This window comes from Myotis yumanensis, unplaced genomic scaffold, assembly GCF_028538775.1.
Source record: "Myotis yumanensis isolate MYYU_CA2020_CCGP unplaced genomic scaffold, mMyoYum1.0.hap1 SCAF_11, whole genome shotgun sequence".
NCBI lineage: Eukaryota > Metazoa > Chordata > Mammalia > Chiroptera > Vespertilionidae > Myotis > Myotis yumanensis.
The window spans coordinates 14,155,288-14,180,585 of record NW_027223762.1 but is presented as its reverse complement, the minus strand read 5'-3'; the positions used below and the strand labels follow the sequence as shown (position 1 = coordinate 14,180,585).

General features: G+C 48.3%; 1 protein-coding gene across 1 annotated transcript in view; it reads left to right on the top strand.

The window, feature by feature from the left end:
• The first annotated feature begins 4,320 nt into the window (after positions 1-4,320).
• Positions 4,321-25,298, top strand: part of CAPN13 (calpain 13) — a 50,237-nt gene continuing 29,259 nt past the window's right edge. Inside the window, exons 1-6 of the mRNA XM_070428944.1 lie at positions 4,321-4,545; positions 11,562-11,640; positions 14,495-14,610; positions 19,314-19,447; positions 23,642-23,816; positions 24,747-24,821. Of these exons, the coding sequence (XP_070285045.1) occupies positions 4,348-4,545; positions 11,562-11,640; positions 14,495-14,610; positions 19,314-19,447; positions 23,642-23,816; positions 24,747-24,821 (777 nt within the window). The 5' untranslated portion in view covers positions 4,321-4,347. The remainder of the gene's footprint in view (positions 4,546-11,561; positions 11,641-14,494; positions 14,611-19,313; positions 19,448-23,641; positions 23,817-24,746; positions 24,822-25,298) is intronic.

The window sequence follows — 25,298 nt, the reverse complement described above, 5'->3', positions numbered from 1 at the left end:
AGCCACGAAACCCTCCCTAAAGTGACAGGCAGGGAAATTGGTTTGCCTTTTCTGCTGCACACAAAAGTGAAATGTCCTCAAGTCTACAGATCCTGCCTCCTGAGGAAGTGAGTCCGCACAGACACAGAGAACAGCCTGCGGTCGCCAGAGGGAGGGGCCGGGGACTGGAGGCTGAGTGCTGGGTGGAAAAGGTGAAGGGATTACACCAAAGTACACATTGGTGGTTGCAAAATAGTCAAGTACAGCATGGGGAATATAGGCAATAATATTGTAATAATGTATGGTGCTGTGTGGGTACTAGAATTATCGGGGGGATCACTTTATAAAGTATCTGATTGTCTGACCACGATGCTATACACCTGAAACTAATACGCAATAATATTGAATGTCAACTGTAATTGAAAAGAAAAAAAAGACAATTTTTTAAGCGAGCCTACAGGCTGTTCCCTGACAAAGCCATAAGCAATTCAGAGAGAAAGGGGAACCCGGTAGGTATGAGGTCCACACGTGTGGGGGGGCTCCCCTTCCTTCCTGCCTTTTCTTTCCTCATCAAGATTCTTCTCCCTCACAGAGCAGCCCATCTCCTCCAGCAACAGTCACCCAGGCCTGCCCCCCGCCGCCCCGGGACCCTTCTCCTTCCACCCGGGCGCTCAGTGGATGCCATCCCTCGGCCCTGGCTCTCACCCCTGCAGGCCCCTCTGAGCCCAGCCTGTCCTTCGTAAGAGCAAGGCCTCATGTTAGAGGGGTGGGGCTTCTGCACATTCCCTTTGTGGTCAAGATGGTGATAGTCATACTAATAACCATCATGTATTGATCACTATCTATTTACACGTCACAGTGCTAAGTATTCGAGGAGCACGGTTTCATCTGAGCCTCACGACTTTAGGCCCTGCATATGATCACCATCGCCACTTCACAAATGAGGAAAGTGAGTCTTAAAACAGGATTCCCAAAGCCAACCAGTTCCTAAAGTCAGCGGGCAGTCAGGGCCCTGCAGGCGGCCCGGGAACTGGCCGACAGATGCAGAGCCTTTGCGAGATTCTGATGGAGAAGTCAAGCCAAATTATTTCGACTCATTTTGTAGACAATTAAAGGCTGCTTAGTAACCGTTCCATAATTGCGTCATTAAGGGGAACTACCATTTGGTTTTCATAAACGAAAATGAGCTCATTGCTAGAGTTTATCGCATACTCTAATCCAATATTTTACCGAGAGGTGGGTGGCTTGGCGATGCTGTATCGGTTCCACGGTCGCCAGGCATGTGCAGAGCTTGAAGACCCATAATTTTCACAACTCTCTGCTATGAGGCGTCACTGCCTTTGTCTTGAATTTACACTCAAACCTATTGCTCTTTACTTGCTCTTACGTGGTATTTCAGCTTTATCACTATTTATATTATTGGTTGTGGGCTCTTCTCTAAACCCTATAGAGCAGCGGTTCTCAACCTGTGGGCCGCTACCCCTTTGGGGGTCGAATGACCCTTTCACGGGGGTCCCCTAAGACCATCTGAAAACACATATATGATTACATATTGTTTTTGTGATTAGTCACTATGTTTTAATTATGTTCAATTTGTAACAATGAAATTGGGGGTCACCACAACATGAGGAACTGTATTAAAGGGTCGCGGCATTAGGAAGGTTGAGAACCACTGCTATAGAGAGTGGTGAGGTCTGTTGACATATATTTTCACCTGTTATTTTTCAAGAACTATACTGAAATGTCCTATTGGGCTAAACCAAATGAAATTGCCTGTCTTCAACCATTTTTACCTTCGGTTAAACCAGTGGTCGGCAAACTCATTAGTCAACAGAGCCAAATATCAACAGTACAACGATTGATATTTCTTTTGAGAGCCAAATTTTTTAAACTTAAACTATATAGGTAGGTACATTGTTATTAACTTAATTAGGGTACTCCTAAGGCTTAGGAAAAGCCACACTCAAGGGGCCAAAGAGCCGCATGTGGCTCGCGAGCAGCAGTTTGCCGACCACTGGGTTAAACCATATGAAACTGACTCCAGTCAACCCTTCTTGACCTACAAAAATGACAGTTTCATGTGGTTCATCCTAATAGTTCAAATGTAAATTCTTACCTCATTTGCTAGAAATTGTGTGTATAATACCCTCCAAAAATGTAGGTACTGTACCACTTCACAGTACCTATGAATTTGTGTTTTAAATAATTTGTAACATACTATTATTATAAGTTACTATAAGGAAATTGCTATTATTTTAAGTTTGCAATTTTTTTCTATGAGTTGTTTATGCTTCTCTCTCGTGCTTCAGCATCACCTGATTCCTTTCACTGTGCAGTGGGAATGGATAGGACATGTGGGCCTTGGGGACTTTCGTGCTACCTAGACAGACGCTGGTCAAAAAACGTAAAAAGCACAGCTTTGGGGGCGAAGGAGGTTCTCCAAGCCCCACAACTAGTAAGTGTGGATTCAGGATTCAGATGGAAGTCAGCCTGCCTCGCTGACTGAGGAAACGATGCCTGTTTTCGTAAATGATGTCAGTTATACCTCTGTAGCCTCCTGAACAAACAAACAAAAAACAAAACAAAAAAAAACAGGCTTCCATGATATCTCTATAGGGAACTTAGGTTACCACCATTTATTGAGTGCCAGTCGCTCTGCTTGGTATGTTAGGTCAAACCTCATTTAATACCACCACAAGCCTTGGGAGGTTGGTGTTATCAGTCCGCCCTGTTGGGAAACAAGTTCACAGGCTTGAGTCTAACTCAGTGTTGCAGAACAGGTGGTGAGCGCAGGAAGCAAACTTCAAAACCCATTTGAATGCTCACCACCTGCCTTTTCTTCTTCCTCCTTCCCTCTTCCCTCTGGAACCTGTTTCTCTACCATTTTCACTATTAACCCTGGAACACTCTCTCCCATGGACAAATGCAGCAGCCACTTGGACTCCACCCTCTCTCCATCCCTTCCTACCCCCCACATGTCCTCCAACTTGCTCCACAATTCTATGCGTAGATCTGATCACAACCCACCTCTTCCATGGCCCCGTGGTGCTGGCGAGGTAGAAGGCATTTCCCAGTCCCGCCTTTCAGGTGTGGGGAGGGTCTGCCGTTCCATGCCGTGACCACTTCCTGTCCCGCAAGCTGGGTGCGGGCCAGAGGGGAGGTTGCTTTCCACAAACCTCCCTGAGAGACTCTCTGGTCGTAGTTCACTCTGATACACATCAGCACCGCTCCACTGCCTCCTGCCATGTGCTGGTTCCTGGAACTGGTTGTTGTCCTGACCTGGTCAAGCATGTAATTTCCTGTACCTGGTAGAAGCCTCATATGGTCCCTGTGACTGTCCCCCTTTTACCCTATATTCTTCTTTGGTGCCCGCCAAGGGGCACAAGGGTCCATTTGGCCTTGCAGCCACCCAACGCATGCCTCCTGTAAATTTCCCTTTAAAAAGTCTATTCGTTACCAGATGAGTGGCCAGCCTCTTTCTTCAGTCTTTCCCTCCTCTCTGCTTACAGATGTGGATTTGCAGATTCAGAAACTCTCCCTGGGTCTGTGTGTGCTAGCACCCACCTACCTTCCTGACCATCTCTGCCAACACTCCCTATCCCCAGCCCCTACCCCAACGACCCCTCCAGCCCTTCCCATTTCCTCTAACACCCATGACCTTTCTAACCCAACTCCTGAGCCTCCTTGCACTTGCTACTCAGGGCACCTGGAGGGACTTATTTCTTTCTTTATTTTTTACTACCTGCCATTTCTCCACCTGGCAAATTCTCCTTCCTTCAAGGCCCAATTCAAAGGTCGCCGCCTGTTGGAGAGTCATCCAGGTCTCTTCTTGGCAGTTCGTAGCTCCTTTATGTCCACAGGACTTTGCACACATTTTTAATTAGACAGACAGTTTCTGTTGAATGATAGAATGTTGAATGTTGTTGTTGAAATGTCTAATCTATCTTTCCCACTTGATAATGAGTGCCTGGAGGATAAAGATCATGTTGTATTTTCTTTGGATTGCCAGCCCTCAGAAAACGCTTGGCACAAGGTCAGTACTCAATAAATATTCATTAATGTGCAAATACCCCCGTAGTCTCTGGTGCGCATAGAGCATACTGAGGAGCTGTTCCGTACAGCGGATTGCAACGGAACCCAGAGGAAGGATGACTGATTCCAGTCTGGGCTGGTCTACCAGCTGGCCGTGTCACCAGGGACAGCACTGATCTGGGTCTCAGTCCCCTCACTTGTAAGGGGGTCGGGGGCGGACATCTGAGTGTCCTTTCAGGGCTCACATCCGATGATGTGAAGGACTTGACAGCTCATCTCTAAAACTATCTTTTTTTCTCACCCAAAGGAAAAGACGGAGGTCGTCGAAGGAGAGTCATGGCGCACACTCTGGAGCCTCTATCCCAGATGCCCGTCATCAAGTTCAAGGGCCAGGACTTTAAGACCCTGCGGGATCATTGCCTAAGCAGAGGCCTCCTGTTTGAGGATGAGACCTTCCCTGCCGAGATTTCTTCCATAGGCCCGTTGCTGCTCCAGGGAAAACGCCTCTCCAGGCTACAGTGGGAGCGCCCAAAGGTGAGTGAGCCCCCAGGCACAAACCCACCTCCTGGGCCCTCTGAGCCAGCCCACCATGGTCCCTCCCATGGCCCCTCAGGACCCCTGAGTTCTAACCCAGCTCTAACACTGAGCACATCACTAGATGACCTACCTCGGTATTCTCACCTGAAAAATGAGAAGACATAGGTGTGAAGAGTGTCTCTGAGCTCTCTTCCATCGCCATAATTGAGCCTGTCATCATTCTTTATTCTCTTCAGGTATGACTGTCTTTATCTCCTGTTCCTTTTTATCTGTTAGAATTTACTCAAAGGGAAGCTACCATGTCAGTCACTTGTACAATAGGATGAATTTAAATAATTGGCTCGCCTCTCTCACTTTTATTTGTATTTTCAATCTTGCAAAGACCTGATCACCTACAAAAGAATTTTAGACATCAGCGGGAAAATTAGGAAGCTATTTCAGGGCAACATTCCAAGTCCTCTGAGTCCCCCACCCCAGCAGATGGCCACTCACTCCACCTTGCAGCAAGGAGAGCCTTGTTGGTTTTTCCAGAACCATCTCAGTTTCAGGGCGTGAGGCTCCAGAGGACATTGCTCAGCCAACTTAACGTTTTCATAATCTCATCAGGACCACTGTTGATGACAAAGACCCAGGTCACGGTCACTGTGAGTGCCCTGGTGTTCAAAGCTTCTGTTTGTGCTTCCAAAAGCAGCCAGTGGAACCTAAAACAAGGGAAAATGCTATCGTGTCTAGTAAGCTAACGATGATAACATCAGCAAGTATAACTGAGCACATATTAAATGCCATGCACTCTACCGAGCACTTTCAGTAAAGTCACGTTAGGTCGTCCAGAAAAGGCATTTTCTGGTGACACAGAACAAGACACAGAGCTCTGGGGGTGCCAACTCAGGACAGACTTGAAGCCTCAGGGAAGGGGGAGATTAGTGGGGATCAGGTGGGGCTTGGATCTGCTTAAAAAAAGATGGGGTGCTCCAGCCTTCTAGGAGCCATCTTCCCAGCCAGCAGCAACAAGTCTCCACAATGACTCTCTTCTTCAGGCCTTCCCCTCCTAAGGAGGGCTGACCAGAGAACTCTGTTTAACATTTGGAAGGGTTAAATATTGTTTTGTCTGGGTTATTTTCAGAGGCTGAGATTCTTTTTGAATGTGTTTCCTTTTTTTCATGCGGTGCTGGGAATAGATGTGAGACCACATTTATAGTGTTTAAGAATTTATAACGTCTACTTAGAACGGGTTGAGAATTTCTCGTCATCTTAATTCCAGCAGCATCTCAACTTGTGATGTCTTTGGGGGTCAAGGAGAAATGTAGGCAAACAAAAGTGAAATGACTTACACAGAATCATGCCAGAGGACACAGACAATAGGGTGGCGAAGGCCTGGGCGGGCGTGGAGGCTGGTTAGAAGGGGTCAGTGGGGGATAAAGGGGACATATGTAATACTTTCAACAATAAAGGTTAAAAAAAAAAGAATCGTTCCAGGAACCCAGGATAGAGGCACCAGGGGCCAAATGCAGTCTATTCCCATTCCTCTTCTACCAGGGGCTGTCTTTTCCATTCCAGCACTTCTTTTAAAATGTATATGTGAATATGTCATCTATCTTTATGTTTCTTATCACAGCTGGCAGTATAGTACTTCCCAGAGCTTTCCATGTGTCTTATTTTGTCTCCTTTGTTCTTCTTTATTTCATGGATAATAATAAAAAATCCCATTTATCAAGTTTGTACATGTGCTACATATTAATCTAAGCACTTTACACATCACATTGCCACGGCACCCCCGTGAGTCGATAACATTATCATCCTTGTTCAGTAGGTCGGCACTGCCCAATAGAACTTTCCATGAGGATGGGAAGGTTCGTTCTGTGCCATTCATTACAGCAACCACTGGTCACATGTGGTTGTTCAGCACTTGGAATGTGGGTTGTGTGACTGAGGTTCTGAAGTTTTCATTTTATTCTGTTTAAATGAATTTAATTTAATGTACCTTATTGGAGAGCACAGCAGAGTCACCAGTGTATGTCAGGTTGAGGGATTAAAATTTCACCATTGTCCCCATTCTTTAGTGAAAAACATTTCACTTCTCAACTGAAGAATGGGCTATGGGCCCAAACCACATTGATGGGCACTCAGAGAGCAACACCCAGCCCCACTGTGGATTCTGGCCCGTGGCCATCCCAGAATGCAGCACTGCCTGCCCAGGCAACAACTTTCTCCTTCCCAGGAACCAGAGCAGACTTTCTGAAAGGATCCTTCACTAAGAACAATTCACCTTGGGACCAAAATGAGTTCTTCCATAAAGTGGAGATATGAGTGTAAGTTGTAAAAGCAATAAGTAACAGAAGGTGAGAGAAAGTAAACATGCCAACAGACAGTTGCCATTGAGCGGAAGAACTTTGATGCCAATAAAGCCAATCTTCCTAGAGAAAATAGAAGAGGGAGTGACGCTGCCACCAGGCCCAGCCTGACCTCTGGCCACCCCCTGAAAGCGCCTGTGTCTAAACGCCCGTATGCTAAGCCTGGCGTTCCCTCATGCGAGAGCAGCACACCGTCTGGGGACATGCCTGAGCAGCCTTTGAAAAGAATGCAGGAATCACTGTCGAAAATAGACCCAGTGATGTCCCATTGGGAGAGACCCCTCCAGAAACGATGCGGGAGAGTGTGGCTTTGGTGCCACTCCAGGGAGGGGAGTTTCTCAAACTCCAGGGACTTTTGCGTTACGTGAGTTTCTGGCATCCCGAATGTAACAGGGGGTGCCCCACACTTTGCATTGAGAACAAGCTCCACAATTCAGAACGAATGTATATCCTGTAGCATCTAACTAATAGGAAATATATCCATATTCCCTATTGGTAGATTTACTCTGAGAAATTGGCTTACGTGTTCACGGAGGCTGAGAAGCCCCACACTCTGCCATCTGCCAGCTGGAGACCCAGCGAAGCCAGTGCCATAGTTAGGTCTGAGAGGCAAGGCCTGAGAACCAGGCAGCAGATGGTGTAACTCCCCATCCAAGGGCTGGAGAACGCCAATGTGCCAGCTCAGCAGTCAGTCAGAGAGAAGGGCAGTTCTCCCTTCCCCTGCCTTTTGTTTTATTTTTCTCCGGATTGGGTGAGGCTCATCCACACTGAGAGGGCAATTGCTTTCCCGAGTCCACTGATTCACATGCTAATGTCATCTGGAAACACTCTTCCAGATCCACCTAGAAATGGGGTTTAGCCAAGTACCTGTGACCCAGTCAAGCTGACACAGAAAGTCGACCATGGCAGTTTTCTTCTGCACAAATGGGTGTTTCAGTGCCCTCAAAAGGCCAGTCTGCCTCACAGAATCAGGAAACACCAAAGTCATGAAGCCCCTGCCTGCTGGTGTGGTCCCTGGGGAAGAGCCAGGCACCAGGGAGGCAGATTGCCTGACCCCAGCTGCTTCCTGTGGGCCCTGGAACAAATCTCTGCTTCTCTGCACCTGCTTGCTGGGCCTCGCGGGACTCACCTGAGGAGCTGTCAATCCTGGGCTCTGCCTCTGGATGACCTGCTGAATCCAAGCTGTAGGAGGGGGGACCTAGCAGTCTCCATGCCCGCGAGCCCGTGGTGATTGAGTCACGCCCGGGGTGGATACTCTGATCCTTGCCAGTGATTTCACTGCCCTGTGCTCCTGGTCCAGCTGGAGACAGGGGGACTGCCGGAAGCCAGCGCCTTACCATCCTCTCAGCCATCTTTACCCATTTTCTCTGTGGGCCTTGTCCCAGGAGGTCAGCCCAGCAGATAAAAACACTTCTTAGTCTACTTCTGCCTCTTTCTACCTTTTTTAAAAAAATATATTTTATTGATTTTTCACAGAGCGGAAGGGAGAGGGATAGAGAGTCAGAAACATTGACGAGAGAGAAACATCGATCAGCTGCCTCCTGCACACCCCGCACTGGGGATGTACCCGCAACCAAGGTACATGCCCTTGACCGGAATCGAACCTGGGACCCCTCAGTCCGCAGGCCGACGCTCTATCCACTGAGCCAAACCGGTTAGGGCCTCTTTCTACCTTTGAGACCCTCCAGCACCCATGGAAGCCCAGGGTGGGGAAGGAACAGGCAGCTCAGAGGTCAGGGGACTTAGATGCTGGTCATGTGCCCAAAGTTGATTGATGTTGACTATGGACTTTTTATTGGAAATAATTGCCATTTAGTTTTTATAACATTAAAATATCTTTCTGTTCCTAATTAGCTAAAATTTTGGTTTTTTAGTTTTTATTTTTATTACTTGGGCAAATCAGAGAAACTTGTGCATTTATCAAATGCCTTCATGGAAGGATATAAATTGTCTCCTCTTTGGCCCATGTAAATACTTTTTTCCATCATTGGATATCCTGATATGAAACCACCCTGGCAAATTTGTATGGAAAACCCTGCTTGAGAGTGGGTTAGTCTTGTCACTTATGGCAGATTCATTGGCTGGGTATGTTATTTCATGTGTTTCCATGAGTATAATCAGCCTGGTGCGTGTGTGCTTCTGTGTTTTCGCTCTCTCTCGGTTTGGGCCTCCAGGCTGTGCTGGCTTCTTAGAATAAATGGTGGCAGGATTCTTCTTCCAACCTTTATTTTAAACAATGAAACTGTAAGTGACACTGGAATTGTCTAGTCTGTGAAAGTTTGAGACAACTCGGCAGGAAAATCACGTGTACTTAGCAGCCTTTACAGAGATGGTGGGGAGATGTTCTGGGGTCATTAAAAATACTATTCCAAGGTTATTGATCTTCTTGGGTTATATACTAACTTGAATAATTTGGGGCAATGTTCATTTTCATCAGAAAATCATTAGTACTTTTAAGTGGATTAGTATAGAATCTTATTTCATGTTTTAAATTGCTAAAACCCAATTTTTGCTACTTTTATTTGGGTTTCTCTACCACATTTGCCGAAGGTTGGATCTATATAAGCCTTCTTGCCCAAAAGGAACAATTTACTTGCACTATTGATTTCTCTGTTTTATAATTCACTAATTGTGCTCTTTTATCACTTCTTCCCTCCTGTATTTGCCAGGCTTTTTTTGTCTTTTCCTTTCTAATATCTGTGAGTCGACTACTTAATTCATGCTTTTATTCTATGTTGTTTAATAATGAATGGATCTGAGGTTCTGGGTTTGTCTATGAATATGGCTTTTCAAAGTTTGCAAATACTGCAGATGGAGGGAATCAATATTTATTGAACATATACCCTGCCAGGCGCTGTGCTAAGTATTTCGCTTCCTTCCTCATGTGGAAAAGGGAAGGGCTCTTGCTTTGCCAGGCAGCTGGGAGGCAGCCCGTGGAGAAAGCGCCTGGCCCTCCGGAAGGGCTAATAATGGCAGCCAGTGCCTGGGTCACCTTATCATTGGAGTCTCCCATTTTGCACACGAGGAAACGGAGGCTCCGCAAAGGAAGGGAAGTTGCTCAGGGCCACCAGAGATCAATGCAGAGCAGGATTCCACACCAGGTGTGTCTGACCCGACTCTCAAGCACACACACCCCTCCGCTGATCACTGGCGGGGACCAGGAGAACCAGTGAGGAAGAGGCACGCTGGGGGTGGGTCAGAAAGCTGAGCACCATTGCCTTTGTTCTTGGTCCAGGAGCCCCGTGGTTCCTCTTCCCCAGCTCCCATGAGTGGAGGTCTAAGTGTCTGCTCCCTGGCGGCGGGCCTCCACTGGGGCCTGGCTTCCTTTTCCAGTAGGAGCGGGGACAGGTAAAGTCCATGAAGTGCCCCCAGTTGCTTTGAAACTGGAAGAGTGGTTCCCTCCGTGGCTCTGCAGAGACCTCTGCCCTGCTTGCTTGTGTTGGGAGAGACCCCCACATTCTGCCCAGCCCTGGGGGCAACAGAGGGTTGGGCGTGGCACCTCCACCCCAGGGCCTGGGCCCCACTCCCCCTCTTGCCATCTGAGAGGGCCGGTTACTTGTGGACAGGCAGCAGGAGGAGGTGCAGTGAGTCATGGCCCCTCACGCGCCTGCGGGGCCTCCGTGTTTGCAGACGTGCCCACCTTTGCTTGCCCCTTGGCGGCTCCACCAGGAAACGTAGCTCACAAAGGGCTGGCAGGTCTCACAAGGCAGGGACTCCGCACATTCGTGGCTGTTGAGCAAATGAATCTATTTCCACTTTGCAGCCCTGCTCTCTGGGGACTTATTTGTCAATGTGAAAAGAAATGATACAGGCACAGTTAGCAAATTCCGCAAACGTGTGCGATGGAACTCCCGGCAGAGCTGTGGGGAGAGGATGCTGAGGGTAGTCCCACCGACTCCTAGCAGGGGCAAACCTACAGGCTGGTGGGGCCGAGGCAGGAGCCAGACCTTTACCCAGTGTTTTCCCCAAGGGCCCGGGGGGCCCCTCAGGAACTCTCACCATCCTCATGTCTGCTGCGAGTTCCCCAAATTCTCTCAGACATCGCAGCACTGCCGAATCCTCCAGAGACCCTCTCTGTAGCCAGCAGGCACTGTGTGTGCTGGAGGTTGGGGAAGAACTAGGCTCTGAGTAACAGCACCTGGGATGAGGGGCCTGGATCTTCTAGAATCAGTCAGGGAGCCAACAAAGATCTGAGTAGTGCACATCCTGCATCCTGAACAGCACATGGCTGCACTTGAACCTGAAGCCCAGAAGGCCCAGGCTGACCTCTAAGAGACAACATTTCACACGGGAAAGTTTTATTATGTTTATAAAAGTTCCCTCTAATAAATGTATCCGATTCTTTTTTTCTCTCATTTATAACCTCTTCATAAAACACTGCCTGTTAGCACCAGGATGGCTGAATATCTGATGCGGGGATCCTGAGACCTTATTGATGTTATCTCCTCATGCAGTTGCTTAGGTATTTATTGCCTGTCTCACAGTTACATATACACCCTGCCTTCCTGATAGCAATAAAACCTGAAGAATGAGGGGAACTTTTAAGCACCTATTTAAGAATTAACCTCTACTTCTCAAAGACAAAGTGAGTGATGTCTTCGGTACCACTCTGGGACATAGAGGGATGAAAGATGCTCATGGCTTTTCTCCCTCTTTCCTAAGGATTTATTGATGGGTAAAGCAGAGCCTCATTTCATCCTGGAAGGTGCGAGCAGATTTGACATCCAGCAAGGGAAGGCAGGTAAGAATTCACCGTCTTCTCTTCTGGCCGTGGATCAGGGCAGGCTGCTCAAAGTCAGCCTCTGGATAGGGAGGTGTGGAGACCCTCAGAACTCTGCCCCAGCTGCTGAGAGGGGAGGCCGGCCCCTCAGAGACGGACAGCCCATGTCCAGTCTGCAGCCTGCACATCAGCTCAGCCATGGGTGTGCAGGGCCATTGCGGTGAGGCATTATCGAAGAAAAGGAGAAAATGGACACAGGATTTAGTCTGAGCACTGGGTAGAGAGACGCATCCAGAAGATGGGAAGGAGAGAGAGACCGAGAAAGGGAAGCAAGTGTTCATTGAGCTTTTGCAATGCTGTGCTAGATACTGTGCATGTGCTGTTTCCTTTATGCCCGGTGACATCCCCACTCTATACATATATGCAAAACCAAAGGGTCCAAGAGGTAAAATCATGTCTTTCATGTCACATAAACAATAAGTGACAGAGTTGGGTTTGAATCCAGAGCTGTTTGACTCCCTCCCACCCACCAGACAGCCATGGATCAAAGTTGTTGCTAAGAGGGCTTGCCTTGAAGAAGGCCACTGGGCGGGACCAGGAATGGCCGAGAGAAACCCCTGAGCCAGAAGCCCAGGAGTGGGGGAGGGGGGGTGGACAGGCTGAGAGAGGAAAGTGGACAGGGAATTAGGAGACAGCACAATCAGACTCTTCTAAGAACAGAATCTACATCCTTAAATGCCTGCCTACAAGTTATGCCTGCACCTGGACTTCCCCTGATGGAATCATGGTGTCTTGGGCTAAGTGGATAGAAGCCTGTGTTTCAGTGTTGGGAAGAGCCCCCAGCAGCTAATAATCCTCCGATTAGAGCTTCCCCTACGTGAAGATGGGACCTCTCTGAGGGCATTTCTGTGCCTGACACAAAATGGCATTCAAATAATTGATTGTGTTGAAGAAAAAGGAGGGAAGACTCAGGAGAAGGGGATGATGCTCATGCTCAGAGGGCTCACCATGATATCCAAGGAGAAACTCAAGACCTCATTGCCCTCAAGGGGGAAGAGGAGAGAACCCCTGTGTGGGCTAGAGGAGTCCTGACACAGGGAGAGGCTGAGCAAGTATTAACAAAGAAAAGCACAAATCTATTTGCTGATAACAAAAGACACTGTCACTTTAGTTCTGAGCACCTCTGGCAAAATGAGAATCAGAAGACAAGTTGGCCCACCAGCCCTGCCAAAGCCTGGCTGGCACTCTCCTGACCTCCCTCAAACCACCATCACTTCCACCAACACCTCCACCATCAATCACTTCCACCAACACCTCCACCATCAGTCACTCTCACCATCACCTCCACATCAATCACCCCCACCATCACTTCCACATCAATCACCCACACCATCACCTCCACATCAATCACCCACACCATCACCTCCACATCAATCACCCACACCATCACCTCTACATCAATCACCCCCACCATCACCTCCACATCAATCACCCCCACCATCACCTCCACAATCAATCACCCCCACCAGCACCTCCACCATCAGTCACCCCCACCATCACCTCCACCATCAGTCACCCCCACCATCACCTCCACCATCAGTCACTCTCACCATCACCTCCACCATCAATCACCCCCACCATCACTTCCACAATCAATCACCCCCACCATCACCTCCACAATCAGTCACCCTCACCATCACCTCTACTATCAATCACCCCCACCATCACCTCCACATCAGTCACCCCCACCATCACCTCTACTATCAATCACCCCCACCATCACTTCCACATCAATCACCCACACCATCACCTCCACATCAATCACCCCCACCATCACCTCCACCATCAATCACCCCCACCATCACCTCCACAATCAATCACCCCCACCAGCACCTCCACCATCAGTCACCCCCACCATCACCTCCACCATCAGTCACCCCCACCATCACCTCCACCATCAGTCACTCTCACCATCACCTCCACCATCAATCACCCCCACCATCACTTCCACAATCAATCACCCCCACCATCACCTCCACAATCAGTCACCCTCACCATCACCTCCACATCAATCACCCCCACCATCACTTCCACAATCAATCACCCCCACCATCACCTCCACAATCAATCACCCCCACCATCACCTCCACAATCAATCACCCCCACCATCACCTCCACCATCAATCACCCCCACCATCACCTCCACAATCAATCACCCTCACCATCACCTCCACCATCAGTCACCCCCACCATCACCTCCACCATCAGTCACTCTCACCATCACCTCTACCATAAATCACCCCCACCATCACCTCCACCATCAATCACCCCCACCATCACCTCCACATCAATCACCCCCACCATCACCTCCACAGTCAGTCACCCTCACCATCACCTCCACCATCAATCACCCCCACCATCACTTCCACAATCAATCACCCCCACCATCACCTCCACAATCAGTCACCCTCACCATCACCTCCACATCAATCACCCTCACCATCACCTCCACCATCAATCACCCTCACCATCACCTCTACTATCAATCACCCCTACCATCACCTCCACCATCAATCACCCCCACCATCACCTCCACAATCAATCACCCCCACCATCACCTCCACAATCCATCACCCCCACCATCACCTCCACCATTAGTCACCCCCACCATCACCTCCATCATTATCACCACCAGCTCCTCCTCTGTCTTACTTAGAACTGGCTCTAGTGAATCCTTCCTTCAATTCTCTCTCAGATAGAAAAAAAAATGCATTATTCAGAAGGACATATGTGGACTCTGGTAACAAAGACCTGCAAAATGCATGGGGTGGGGCTTCCAGTAAGCCTCTCACACTTGGTGTGTGTCCCCTCACAGGAGACTGCTGGTTCCTGGCAGCACTGGGCTCCTTGACACAGAACCCACAGCATCTGCAGAAGATCCTGATGAACCAAAGCTTTTCCCACCAGTATGCAGGGATTTTCTGTTTCTGGGTACGTGCACTGCTGGGATGCTCCCACATGGTTTTCTCTGAGCACAGGGGATGACTGTCTTGAATATTCCCTTGTCTGGCATCCTGAGATGTGGAAGAGGCACTAACTTATATGTTAGTTACACTGCATAGCTCCAAGAAAGTATGTGAGCTCATAATCTGACAACGCCTGGGAAAGATGAGAGTAAAAATGTTCTCGTAAATTATTTTTATTTTTGTATTATTTATTCATTTACTTTTGAGAGCACATTTATTAAAGCTGAGAAAGGTGAAACAAGGAAGGGCTTAGGATAGAAGAAGCAACAGGAGAGAGCCTAGGTGGGGCTGCTTCGGCTCACTGAGAAATCAGAGAAAAGGGGCCTTGGGGACAAGCTCAGGGGGTTAATTCAGGACGAGCTGCCACTGCCTGTTGCTCCCCTGGTGGCAAGTCTCCTGGGGTCCCTTAGAGGTTAGGAGATGTGTGCCTGTGGGGGAAGAAGAGGAGGAAGGGAGAGGCATGAGCATGCTCCTGAGAGGGTGAGTGAGCCCTCATGTAATTTTTTTAAAAGGCAGATGCAATCACCAAAAGAAAAAAGGAGTCTTTGATCAAGAACCCTGTACATCATCGAGCTTTTGTCTATATCTAGTTTGTGCCATATCTGGTTATTTTTATCACAGTAGCTTGAGAATAAGTTGTAACATCTGGTAGGATGATTTCACCTTCATTATTCATTATTCTTTTCTCAGAAATATCTTGCTAATTCTTGCACATTTATTCTTCTATGAGAACTTTAAAATCATTGTGTCTAATTAAAAAGAAAAGCCATTGTGAGGCGAAGTGGAGCAGCAATAAATTTATGTATTAATTTGGAAAAATTACACTTTTATTATGTTAATGATTCATTCCAGAAACATGGTCTATCTTTCCATTTATTCAGAACTAGTTTTATACCCTTCAATAAAATGTTATGGTTTTGTTTTCATATTAGTGCTGTAACCTTCTTGGTAAATGTAGTCTCACATATTTTACGGTTTGTAGCTCATGTGAATGAGATTTTCCCCCTCATTTCTAATTCCTAGATGTTGCTGAAAAGAGAAAAGCCACTCCTTATTAGATATTAAATTCTATCCAGCCACCTGATCACATTCCTTTATTTGTTCTAACTTTTTTCTTTAGTAGACTCTGGATTTTTTAGTTATCTAATATTTTCTGCAAATAAAGATGATTTTGTCTCTTCTTTTAATACTTATAGAAATTATTTGCCCTTGTGCCTTGTCTCTTAAGTTAGTACCTGACCATTTTGAATAAGAGTGACAAGAGCAAAACCCTGCCTTCTCTGGTTTTTAGTTATATATTTTCCTGGTGCTCTGTTCTTTAAATACACTGTTGGATTTAATTTGTTAAAAATTTGAATAGAATTATTGCATCTATGTAATATGTAGAATTGGAGTCTAGTTTTTCTTTAAATGTTGGAGTTTTACTAACTTTTTAAAGTGAACCCATTGAGCTTTACATACTTTGATCTGAAATAATTTGAATAATGGTGTTATTCATTGGTTATCTTTTGTTTGAAAGTAAAATACATAACAGATCCAGATGATTGAGGCTTTGATTTATATAATTACTTTTAGTTATTTTCATTAATTCCCATTTATTTTCTCTTGGTTAATTTTATTGTGTTTTTTAAATTTTCTGAATCTTCACATTTAATATTACTAGTCTTTTTTTAATCATAAAAAATTTGAGACTAGAAAATTTCCTCTGAGATCTTATTTCTATCTATAGGTTTTAATATAAAATATCTTACTTTTATTAATTTTAATATAATATATTTTTAGTTTTGAGTACATTTTATAGGAAGGTCATCTTTTGGTTGTAGAGTTTTAGATTTATTAAATAATGGTAAAAATATAGTCCATAAATCTCTATGTTTGGGGAAATTATTAAAGTTTTATTTATGGTCAAGTCCATCACATTTTTGTAAATGCTTCATTTGCAGATTATATAATCTACAATCATCTCTTTTATCTTGGCTTATTTTTTGTCTGTGTGATTTGTCAAATTCTAAAAGAGGTGATGAAGTTCCCCAAAGTTAGAGTTTGGAGAGTTCCTCTTATGCTTTCAGATATTCTGGCTTTATAATCTTTCTGCTATATTCATTAGTGCCCGAAGATTCTTATTATCTGGTTGGTGAAATAAAGCTTACAAATATATCCCTCTTTGTCACATGTAATGCTTTGGGCCTTCAGTTCCTCTTTATGTGATATTCATATTGCTATTCCAGCTTCCTGCTATTTACACTTCCCTGTTATATCCTTGCTCATCCCTTCATTATTAATTTTATTTTCACCATTTGATGTTTCTTATACAATTTAAACCTAACTTAAACCTTATCACTCACCATTGTTTCTCTCACCCTTCATTTCCTCTTATTGAAGACTTTTGTTCTCATTTCATCATCATTCGGTAGGAATAGTTCCTTGAATAATTTCCTCAGATGGCATAAGTGTATTTTATTTGCTCTTTCTTAAGAATGATATTGCAATTGGGTTTTGAATTCTTGGATCACATTCCCTTTCCTTAAGACTCTATAAACATTATTCCATTGTCTTATAGGGTCCTATGTTGCAGAAGAAAAAACCCAATGCTAATCTATGCTCTTACTTTGTATATAACTGGTTCTTTCAGACTACAAGTTAATAAGAGACTCTTTCTCCCCTTGGTGTTCTGAAATTTCTCTGGAATATGTCCAGATTATGCCTTTTTAAAATCAATCTTGACTGGAATTCAGCAAGCCCTTTCTTTCTGAAGACCTGCTCCTTTTTTGCTCAGCTAAATTTCCCTCCATTATTTCTGGGCATCCTCCTTTATCCTGTTCTCTCCTCCTGAAGTCCAGTTATTTGCATCCTGGGTCTTCTAACAAGTGCCCAGGTAATGCTGGTGCTGCTGGGCCAAGGAGCACACTGAGGAATGAGCTAGAAGATGCAGGGTTCAGCTGTGTCTGCACTGCCTCGGGGCTGCAAGTGTTGGCTGAGTGATAGGGACAACTTGAGGTCCAGGTAGGACACACTCCGCATGATCACATCTGATACAGGGGAAGTAAGTTGGTCAACATTACCAGTGTGGGAAGATGGGGTAAGGGTGACTTCTAAGGGAGAACCAACCAGAGGAGCTCCTTCAAGCCAGGACTCGTTCATTCTACGTGACTGACTGTGCTCCAGGCACTGTCTTAGGTGCTGAATGGAAAGGCTGTTATTGAAAAACAGTTTCTACTTTCAAAATTGCGATTTCACTTTCACAGTCTCATCTGATCCCAATTACAGCCCCAGGAGGCAATTCTTACTCTTACCCCCATTTGACAGATGTGGATACTGAGACACAGAGAATTAAGTGTGTTACCCAATGTCTGTTGCTCAGATAACTAAAGACAAAACCAGGACTCAAGCACATTTCCACTGACTGGGTACTGTCTACCACACTTGGCTTTCCCATTAAACCCAAATCCAGATTGGATTATCCTTCCAGGGCCCTCTTCTAAGAGCTGGGATTAGCTTTCCTTGGCGCTTCAGCCACATTTCACGATCTCCTTCTAATAACATCCCTGCTGGCTCTCGACTTCACCCACCGATGCATCTCATTGCAATAGGGACATGAATCCACAGCGGTGCCAGAACTGACCGCAGTGCCCAGGTTCATTAGTGACCATGAAAACATCTTTGATTTGTCTCCACTGACACCTCTATCTTGGTTTCCATTTCTGCTTTGAAAGTGTGTTCTCAGGCCCAACATCTGGGATATCCAGCTGTGGAAAGGCCCTGTGGATGGCTTCCTGTTATTGCCAAGCAGATGATAGATCACATCCACCCAGGTTTATGTTGAGCCCACCTGTCGGAGACTTGCCTTCATCAAGGCTCAGGCCTGAAGCCGGAAGCCCTGCTGCTTAGCCAGCACAGGAGAGACCAGAGAAGAGACTCCAAAAGGCCAGCTGTATTATGGATTTTCCTCATTTGGCGATGTCCTGGGTGAACCATTAAGAGTTGAATGCTGAGGATTAAAGCAGTCTGTTTTGGAGAGGAACATCTGCTTCATTTGTGCTCTTAGCAGTAGCAGCGCCAGCCGGTGTCATTTCTGCTGCTCTGATGGCAGGGCCAGAGTGAGGCTGTAACTGCTCAGTCCTCCTGTGCACTGCTCATCCTGCGGCCCCTGGGCCTTCGCCCACGCTGTCCCTGCCATCTGGGATGCCTTTCCCGCCTCTTCTCCACCTGCCCAGCCCGGCCTCCTCCCGCCAGCCTTCAGCTCCCAGCAGGCTCTCCTTCCCCATCACAGCATCTGTATCTGCCACTCTGCTTTGTCATTCAGCATCTGCTTTCCCCACTGCCTTTCTGTGCCCAGCTACACCAGGAGAGTCTCCTGCTTGGAGCTCACAAAGGACTCGCCAAAATGAGGCCAGAGTTAGGAGCAAAGTCTAGCTAGAACCTAAGTCTCCTTCCTCTCTGCTGGGCTGTATTCTCCTTGACTAACTTGGTCTGTGACTCATTTTCTCCATCTGCCAGTGGAGATGACATCCTCTGTCCATCAACGTGGGCTTAGATTTGTTCTGGATAGCGTTCATTTTTGCCTTGTGTAGGTCATGTAGTGACGGTGGTTATCTTCTGACACAGGTTGCGGGTCCAGGAGCTCCCTTACCCCAATGCTATTGAGCCGTGTATTCATCTCTCTTCCAGTTCTGGCAGTGTGGTCAGTGGGTGGAAGTGGTGGTTGATGATCGCCTGCCTGTCCTGAATAGGAGGTACCTCTTTGTGCATCCTCTCAACAACCAAGAGTTTTGGCCGTGCCTGCTGGAGAAAGCCTATGCCAAGTAAGGACGGGCTCGCCCCTCAGCCCAGGGTCTCGATGCTGCCCCGCCTGTGCAGCTGCTGGGCCTGGCAGGTGCTTCCCACCAGCCGGCCCGAGACTGTCGGCAGCTTTGCTGAATGCAAGCGATGCCCCTGGGAGCATCAGAGCCTTTGCACCTCGCTGGGCATCCTCCAAAAACATTCACTGTGTGCAAGGCTGCATTGGGCCCTTGGGAGGGACCCAGAGGCACCTAGCAAGGGGTGGGCAAGGCAGGGCTGGACAGAGATATGCACTGGCAATGATATTATTGCAAGGGATGGTAGAGAGCTCAAATAAAATATAATATCGTGGTCATAGTCTGCTGAGAGGACAAAGGAGAGAGAAAACAATTCTGACTTTCAGACTCACAGAGTCAGTCTGAGGCTACACAGAGGGGATGGCATGGAGTGAGGCCTTGAAGGATGGGTAGATTTCAGCAGGGGAAGAAGTATGTGGGGGAGGCATCCCAACAGTGGGAATGATTCCAACAGAGAACCAGGGGAGGGACAGTTCAAAGGGAGGTCGGGTCGGTGGGGGCCTGCTGGGGCTGCTGTGGGATTGCATTTATGTGGGAGGGTGGGGGAGATGTTCAGTATGATATGGTCCAAGCACCATGATGCGGTGCTGTCTCCTGGAGTTGACAAGCTCAGGGACTTACAAACACCCCAATTCACGTTTTGCTTAGATTCTTTTGGGCTACTTTTATTCAACACAAGTTCATTGAGCATTTAACCATAGGCTAGGCTCTGTGCTTGGCACTGGGTTATAGACTCTCAGACTGGTTCATGTAGGTATGTGTGCGAAAGTACCTGTGTGTGTAAGAAGTCATTTTCTAAAGAACCACACAGGCGAGGGACACATCAGAGCTAGAAATCAACACTAGGAGACGAAAGCCAGAGGACCCTGCCTTTCAGGAGAAAACGGGCAGTGGAGAGTGTTGCCTCATCAGGGTTTCCTAAAGGTCATCCTAACCAGCCCCTCATGCCCAGGCTCTGGATGGTGATGTGACCCAGGTGTAAGTAGTTGGCCTGAATCTGCTGAGGTCCTCGGTCATGTGACAGAAGACATCATTTAGCAAGACCGAAGACCGGGTCCAATCCCATCCGGGGCCGTCCCTGAGGGGTGGCGACAGCGCAGACTATCCAGCCCCTGTCCTTCTGGGGGGGTCACAAGCTGAACAGCAAGACGTCTTGACACCTCTTTTTTTGCCTCCTTCCTTTTGAGCCAACTTGTCAAAAAGGAAAGCAGTTGCTCTCTCCAGTGTCAAGAAGAGCTGTTGGTTAGGATTGGAGAGTGAAGCCCAGATCCCAGTCTAGGTTATTGAACCAATTCATGTGCTTGGGAGGTTCATTCACAAACACTGACATTATCTTTCCAGTATAGAGTCAAGCCTCACCTCTTCGGGGCCTTGTTTCTCCTCATGTAAAGGAGGGGGGGTGAGGGGGGAGCTGGCAGCTCACTGGGAGAATCAGAAAGCCTGTGGAATGGAATGATGACTCTGACCCCATTTTGTTAACAGCTGACCTAAGGCAGTCAGTCATTCAGCTTGAAAAGAAATAGGCAACTGGACCCTGAATCCACATTCTACTCCCTAAAGAAATGTAGCCGAGGATAAAATGCTTCAACTATTAAGCTGTTTCAAAGCTTTTCCCTTCATCCAAAAGGGGAAGTAACAGAATGCAGGAGTGAGTTGGGTAGGATCACAGCCCATCAGAGCTGCAGCGCTGCTGTCAGCACCCCCTGGACCTTCTCCTTTGGGATGTGAGGGGACAGGCTCAGAGAGGTGAGGTGACTTGCCCGAGGTCACAGGGACTTTGAGGCCATGCTGTACGGAGAGCTGTTCTCCGTCGGCACATGCTTTTCCATCATCCCTTCATGCTGTCAGCCCTTTGGGAAAGGAGTTGTCTTTTCTGCTTCTTTGGTGCTCCGTGTCTGGCACATGGGGACCACAGCACGGACACAGAGAAGCTATCTGTCCAGATGAGATGGCCTTCTTTCCCTCCAAGGATGTAGGCACTGAGAAGTGAATACATGGCCTCCAAACTTCCAACTCTCCTGCGGCTGGGAGTCTGGAAATGCACTGGTCAGGGCAGCCAAAGGGGGTGAGGGGAAGGAATCTGTGTTTGCAGATTTTTCCCCCTGAGGTCATAAAACAGAGAGGAGATTGGGGGCAAGATCAGGTGGGCTGCCTGTTGTCCCTTCTAGAATCTCTGCAGTTAAGAATTGCAGCATTTCCGTATCCTTTCTGGCTCTGATTTAGACATCTGAATCCTTCCCTCTTTCATATAGTTTCTGGAAAGATAGACATGTCCCCAAAAATGAGGCGGAAGCAAACAGATGAGAACAAGGCTCTCTCCGAATTCCTGGATTCGGGTGATGAGGCGTAGTGACAGGTGTGGTGAGCACAGTGCTCGCTATCTCTCCTTCCCCTTCGCTCTCCTGTCAGCAAAGGGGGCTAAGAATAGCTGCCATGTTCCTGACGCATCAGCAGGATCGGTGAGCCTGTGCTGGTGAAGCAGAGGTAGCGCCTGCTGGGACGGGCTGTGGGCACTGCAGAGAGCCAGTGAGAGGCTGTGAAAGGCACGGAAGGGGGCTGCTGGCCCTGGGTCCTGTGCTTGCATCGGCGGTCTCGGTGGTGACTGCAGAACGATGCAGGTGGAAGACATCGGCCAAAGCCACAGACCCTGAGGACACGGGCCTGAGGTGACAGGGCAGAGCCCGGAAGCTGCTTTTCTGGGGTGACTCTGCTGCAGCCCTCTTTGAAGCTGGGGGCTAGGGGAGAGCCATTGCAGGGCCGGAGGCCACATTGCTGGGCTCAGAAATGGGTCTCTGAATTTGCAGTGCCCTCAGCAAAGCCCTCCCCATCTAAGATCAGGAGCCACAATACCTGTGGGAAATCAGGAGAGGCAGACATTCACACCCAACCGGGCACAGTCATGATCCAAGGCAAACTTTGCTGTTGACCAAGCAAACACCTCAGAGATAAGAGTCTGGTACCGGGCATAACCCTGAGTCCGAGGGAGGGAGAGAAAGATAAGATTGAGAACCAGTTTGATAACAAGTTGAGATCAGTCACGCAGTTGTTCCCATGGAATGGCTATTTTGTTCCGTGTATCCTTCACTCTCTTTACTAAAAGACTTTTTCTAAGCCATCCACGGCATTTTTGCTTGGGATGGTGTCCCACTTACAGTGGCTGCTTGATACGTATTTGCTGAAGTGAATTTATGTGAATTCTGGGTGATACTCTGGAGGAGAGAAGGACAGAGGTGGAAATGGGGTGAGAAAAGAGTGTCTGAAGAACCCCCAGACCTGATCCAGCCAACCTCACCATTTCCAGGTGAAAGGCTGAGGACTGGGATGAGGCGGGGAGGGGGAGGCGGGGGAGGTCTTGTCCAAGGTCACAGGCCCATTAGAGGCAGCCGCAGGTTTAAACTCAGGCCCCGATGCCCGATGCCCGTGTGACTTGCATTCCCAGAAAGAAGGCTGTGGTAGGAATGCCGCTGCCGCTGGCCTGTGAAGGGCTTGGTGTCTGCACCTCCATTGCCTCTGTTATCTCCCTGGTGCTGCTGGGTGATAAATCTGAGAATGGGAATGGGAAACCAGGTCAAGGTTTGGGCAAGTGAGAACAGAGGCTGCCTTGGCCTCAGCAGCCATCAGGGCGGTTGCCCATGAGCTCTCTGAGGGCAGAAATGGGGTCCCGTTCACCTTTGAATGCTCAACACCTGGCATGACATCCCATACACAGTAAGCACCTACCATTATTGTTAAACTGAACAGGAAACAGTGGATACTCATCATAATAATATCCAGTACTTATTAAGGACTTGCCATGAGCCAGGCCCTAGGTCCAGCCCCATGAGGTTAAGTAACTTGTCCAGGGTCAAGGAGCTAAATACAGGGTGAGGTTGGGATTTGACCCCTGGCCTGCGGCTCCAGCACCTGCACTCCTGACCTCTATACAACACGGCCGCTCGAGGGGCTGCCCAGGCCCCGGGAGACCAGGCTGCAGGTGGCAGATGCCTAGAGTCTCCATCCAGGTGAATGGAAGGTGGCTGGCTGTGGTCCGGGGTGGACAGACAGTCCATCACCTGCAGCACATGCAGAGGTCAGCTGCGCAGCCTCCCTTTCCGAGTGTCTGATGGCACCACAGGGTTTGGGTCTGACTTTCCCTCCCAGGTTCCGCGGATCCTATCAGCACCTGCACTACGGCTACCTCCCCGATGCCCTGGTCGACCTCACGGGAGGGGTGGTCACCAGCATCAGCCTGCACTCCTCCCCTTCTGACCTAGTGACGATGGTAAAGACCGCTGCCAAGGCAGGCTCCCTGATGACCTGTGCCACGCCGGCTGGGGTGAGTAGACCAGGAATCCTTCCCATGGGTCCGGGCTCTCCTCACCTGGCGTGTTCAGCCACTGGCTCCTTCAGCTAGGGAGGGAATGGTCAAAGCCACCTACTGGAGTACAGTCGGTCATGCTGTACTTTACCAAGGTCACGTCCCTCAATTCTCAAGACAGCCCTCCCTCTGAGATAGGATTGCAGGATTCGCTGACAGAAGAGGAAATGGGCTCAGAGAGGCCAAAGAAAATGCTCCCATCACACAGCCAGCAGGTGGCTGAGCAGGGGTTCAGATGCTGCTCTCTGACCTCAGAGCCTTTGCCTATTACTTCCCGTGACCAGGAGCAATGGGTTCAGAGTGAGCGGCTGGGAGACCTTTGATTCTCAGTGTTTCTTTATAAAGACAGCCTCCCAAAGGCAGCATGAGCCGTTTTGAAAAGTCTGGATGAGCCTCCAAATTATTAGTTTGTTCTGAGATGGCCAGCTCCCTACTCCCAAGGTGAGGATGCCTCCTTCACTCTTGAAACATGTGGACTTTGAGCCACACGTTCCTAATCTGAAACACCACCCAAAACTAAGATGCACTTCAAACCCCAATCACTCGCAGCGGGGTGGGGAAGCCCAGCAGACGGGTTCCCTGCCGTCTCAGGGATGGCGAGTGACTGGGGGAGCAAGCAGCCCCCCCCCCCCAGGTCCTCAGGCTCTATCAGTCATGCAGTGGGTGGTCTCTTGGGGTATGAAATGCCTGGGGCCTCAACTACCCAGCAGCCTTCAAACTCCACCTGTAGAGACGAGTCCCAGGAATGCACGCCCTTCAGCTGGAGTCCGTAGGACACTTTTCACCAGGGCCGGCTGCGGCACGGCACAGGGCCCATGAATTGTGTTGTTCTCTCTCTCGGGAGAACCTGTGAAAGTCTAAGGCGTGGTCTGCTTTTCTCCCGTGAAGCCGACAGGGGAAGCTACAAGAATGGAGAATGGCCTGGTGAGCCAGCATGCCTACACCGTGACTGGGGCCGAGCAGGTAAGGCTCCATGGGTTGGGCACCATGGTCTTGCTCCTTGGAACAGGCGTCAGAACCACATGCCTCAGCAGGCCCAGCAAAGCTGCAGTGAGTGTTTATCTTCTTACCTGTGGTGGCGCCCGTCACAGACAGCTCGGTCCTTCTATTTGTCCAGAAGTTCTGGTGCCCAGTACCCTCACCCCGCAGGGATCCTGCTCTTCTTGAGGGCTCTCGGGCAGGATGAGGGGCTAGCTGGACTGGTGATTACCCCTAAAGAACGCAGAATGAACTAGCCAGTTGACTAGGGGAAGTTTTGCCCTGAAGAGTTTTAGTTGTAACATACCAACTAAACTACTGGAACAGAGGCTCCAAAATACAGGGCTCAAACAAGGTAAGGTTTGTTTTACTCTCAGATAAGCAGGTGGTCCGAGAGCTAGTAGGTGGCTCTGCCATCCATAGCATTGGACTTCCCCCTGTGAGCCCCGGGCAGCTGCCCCA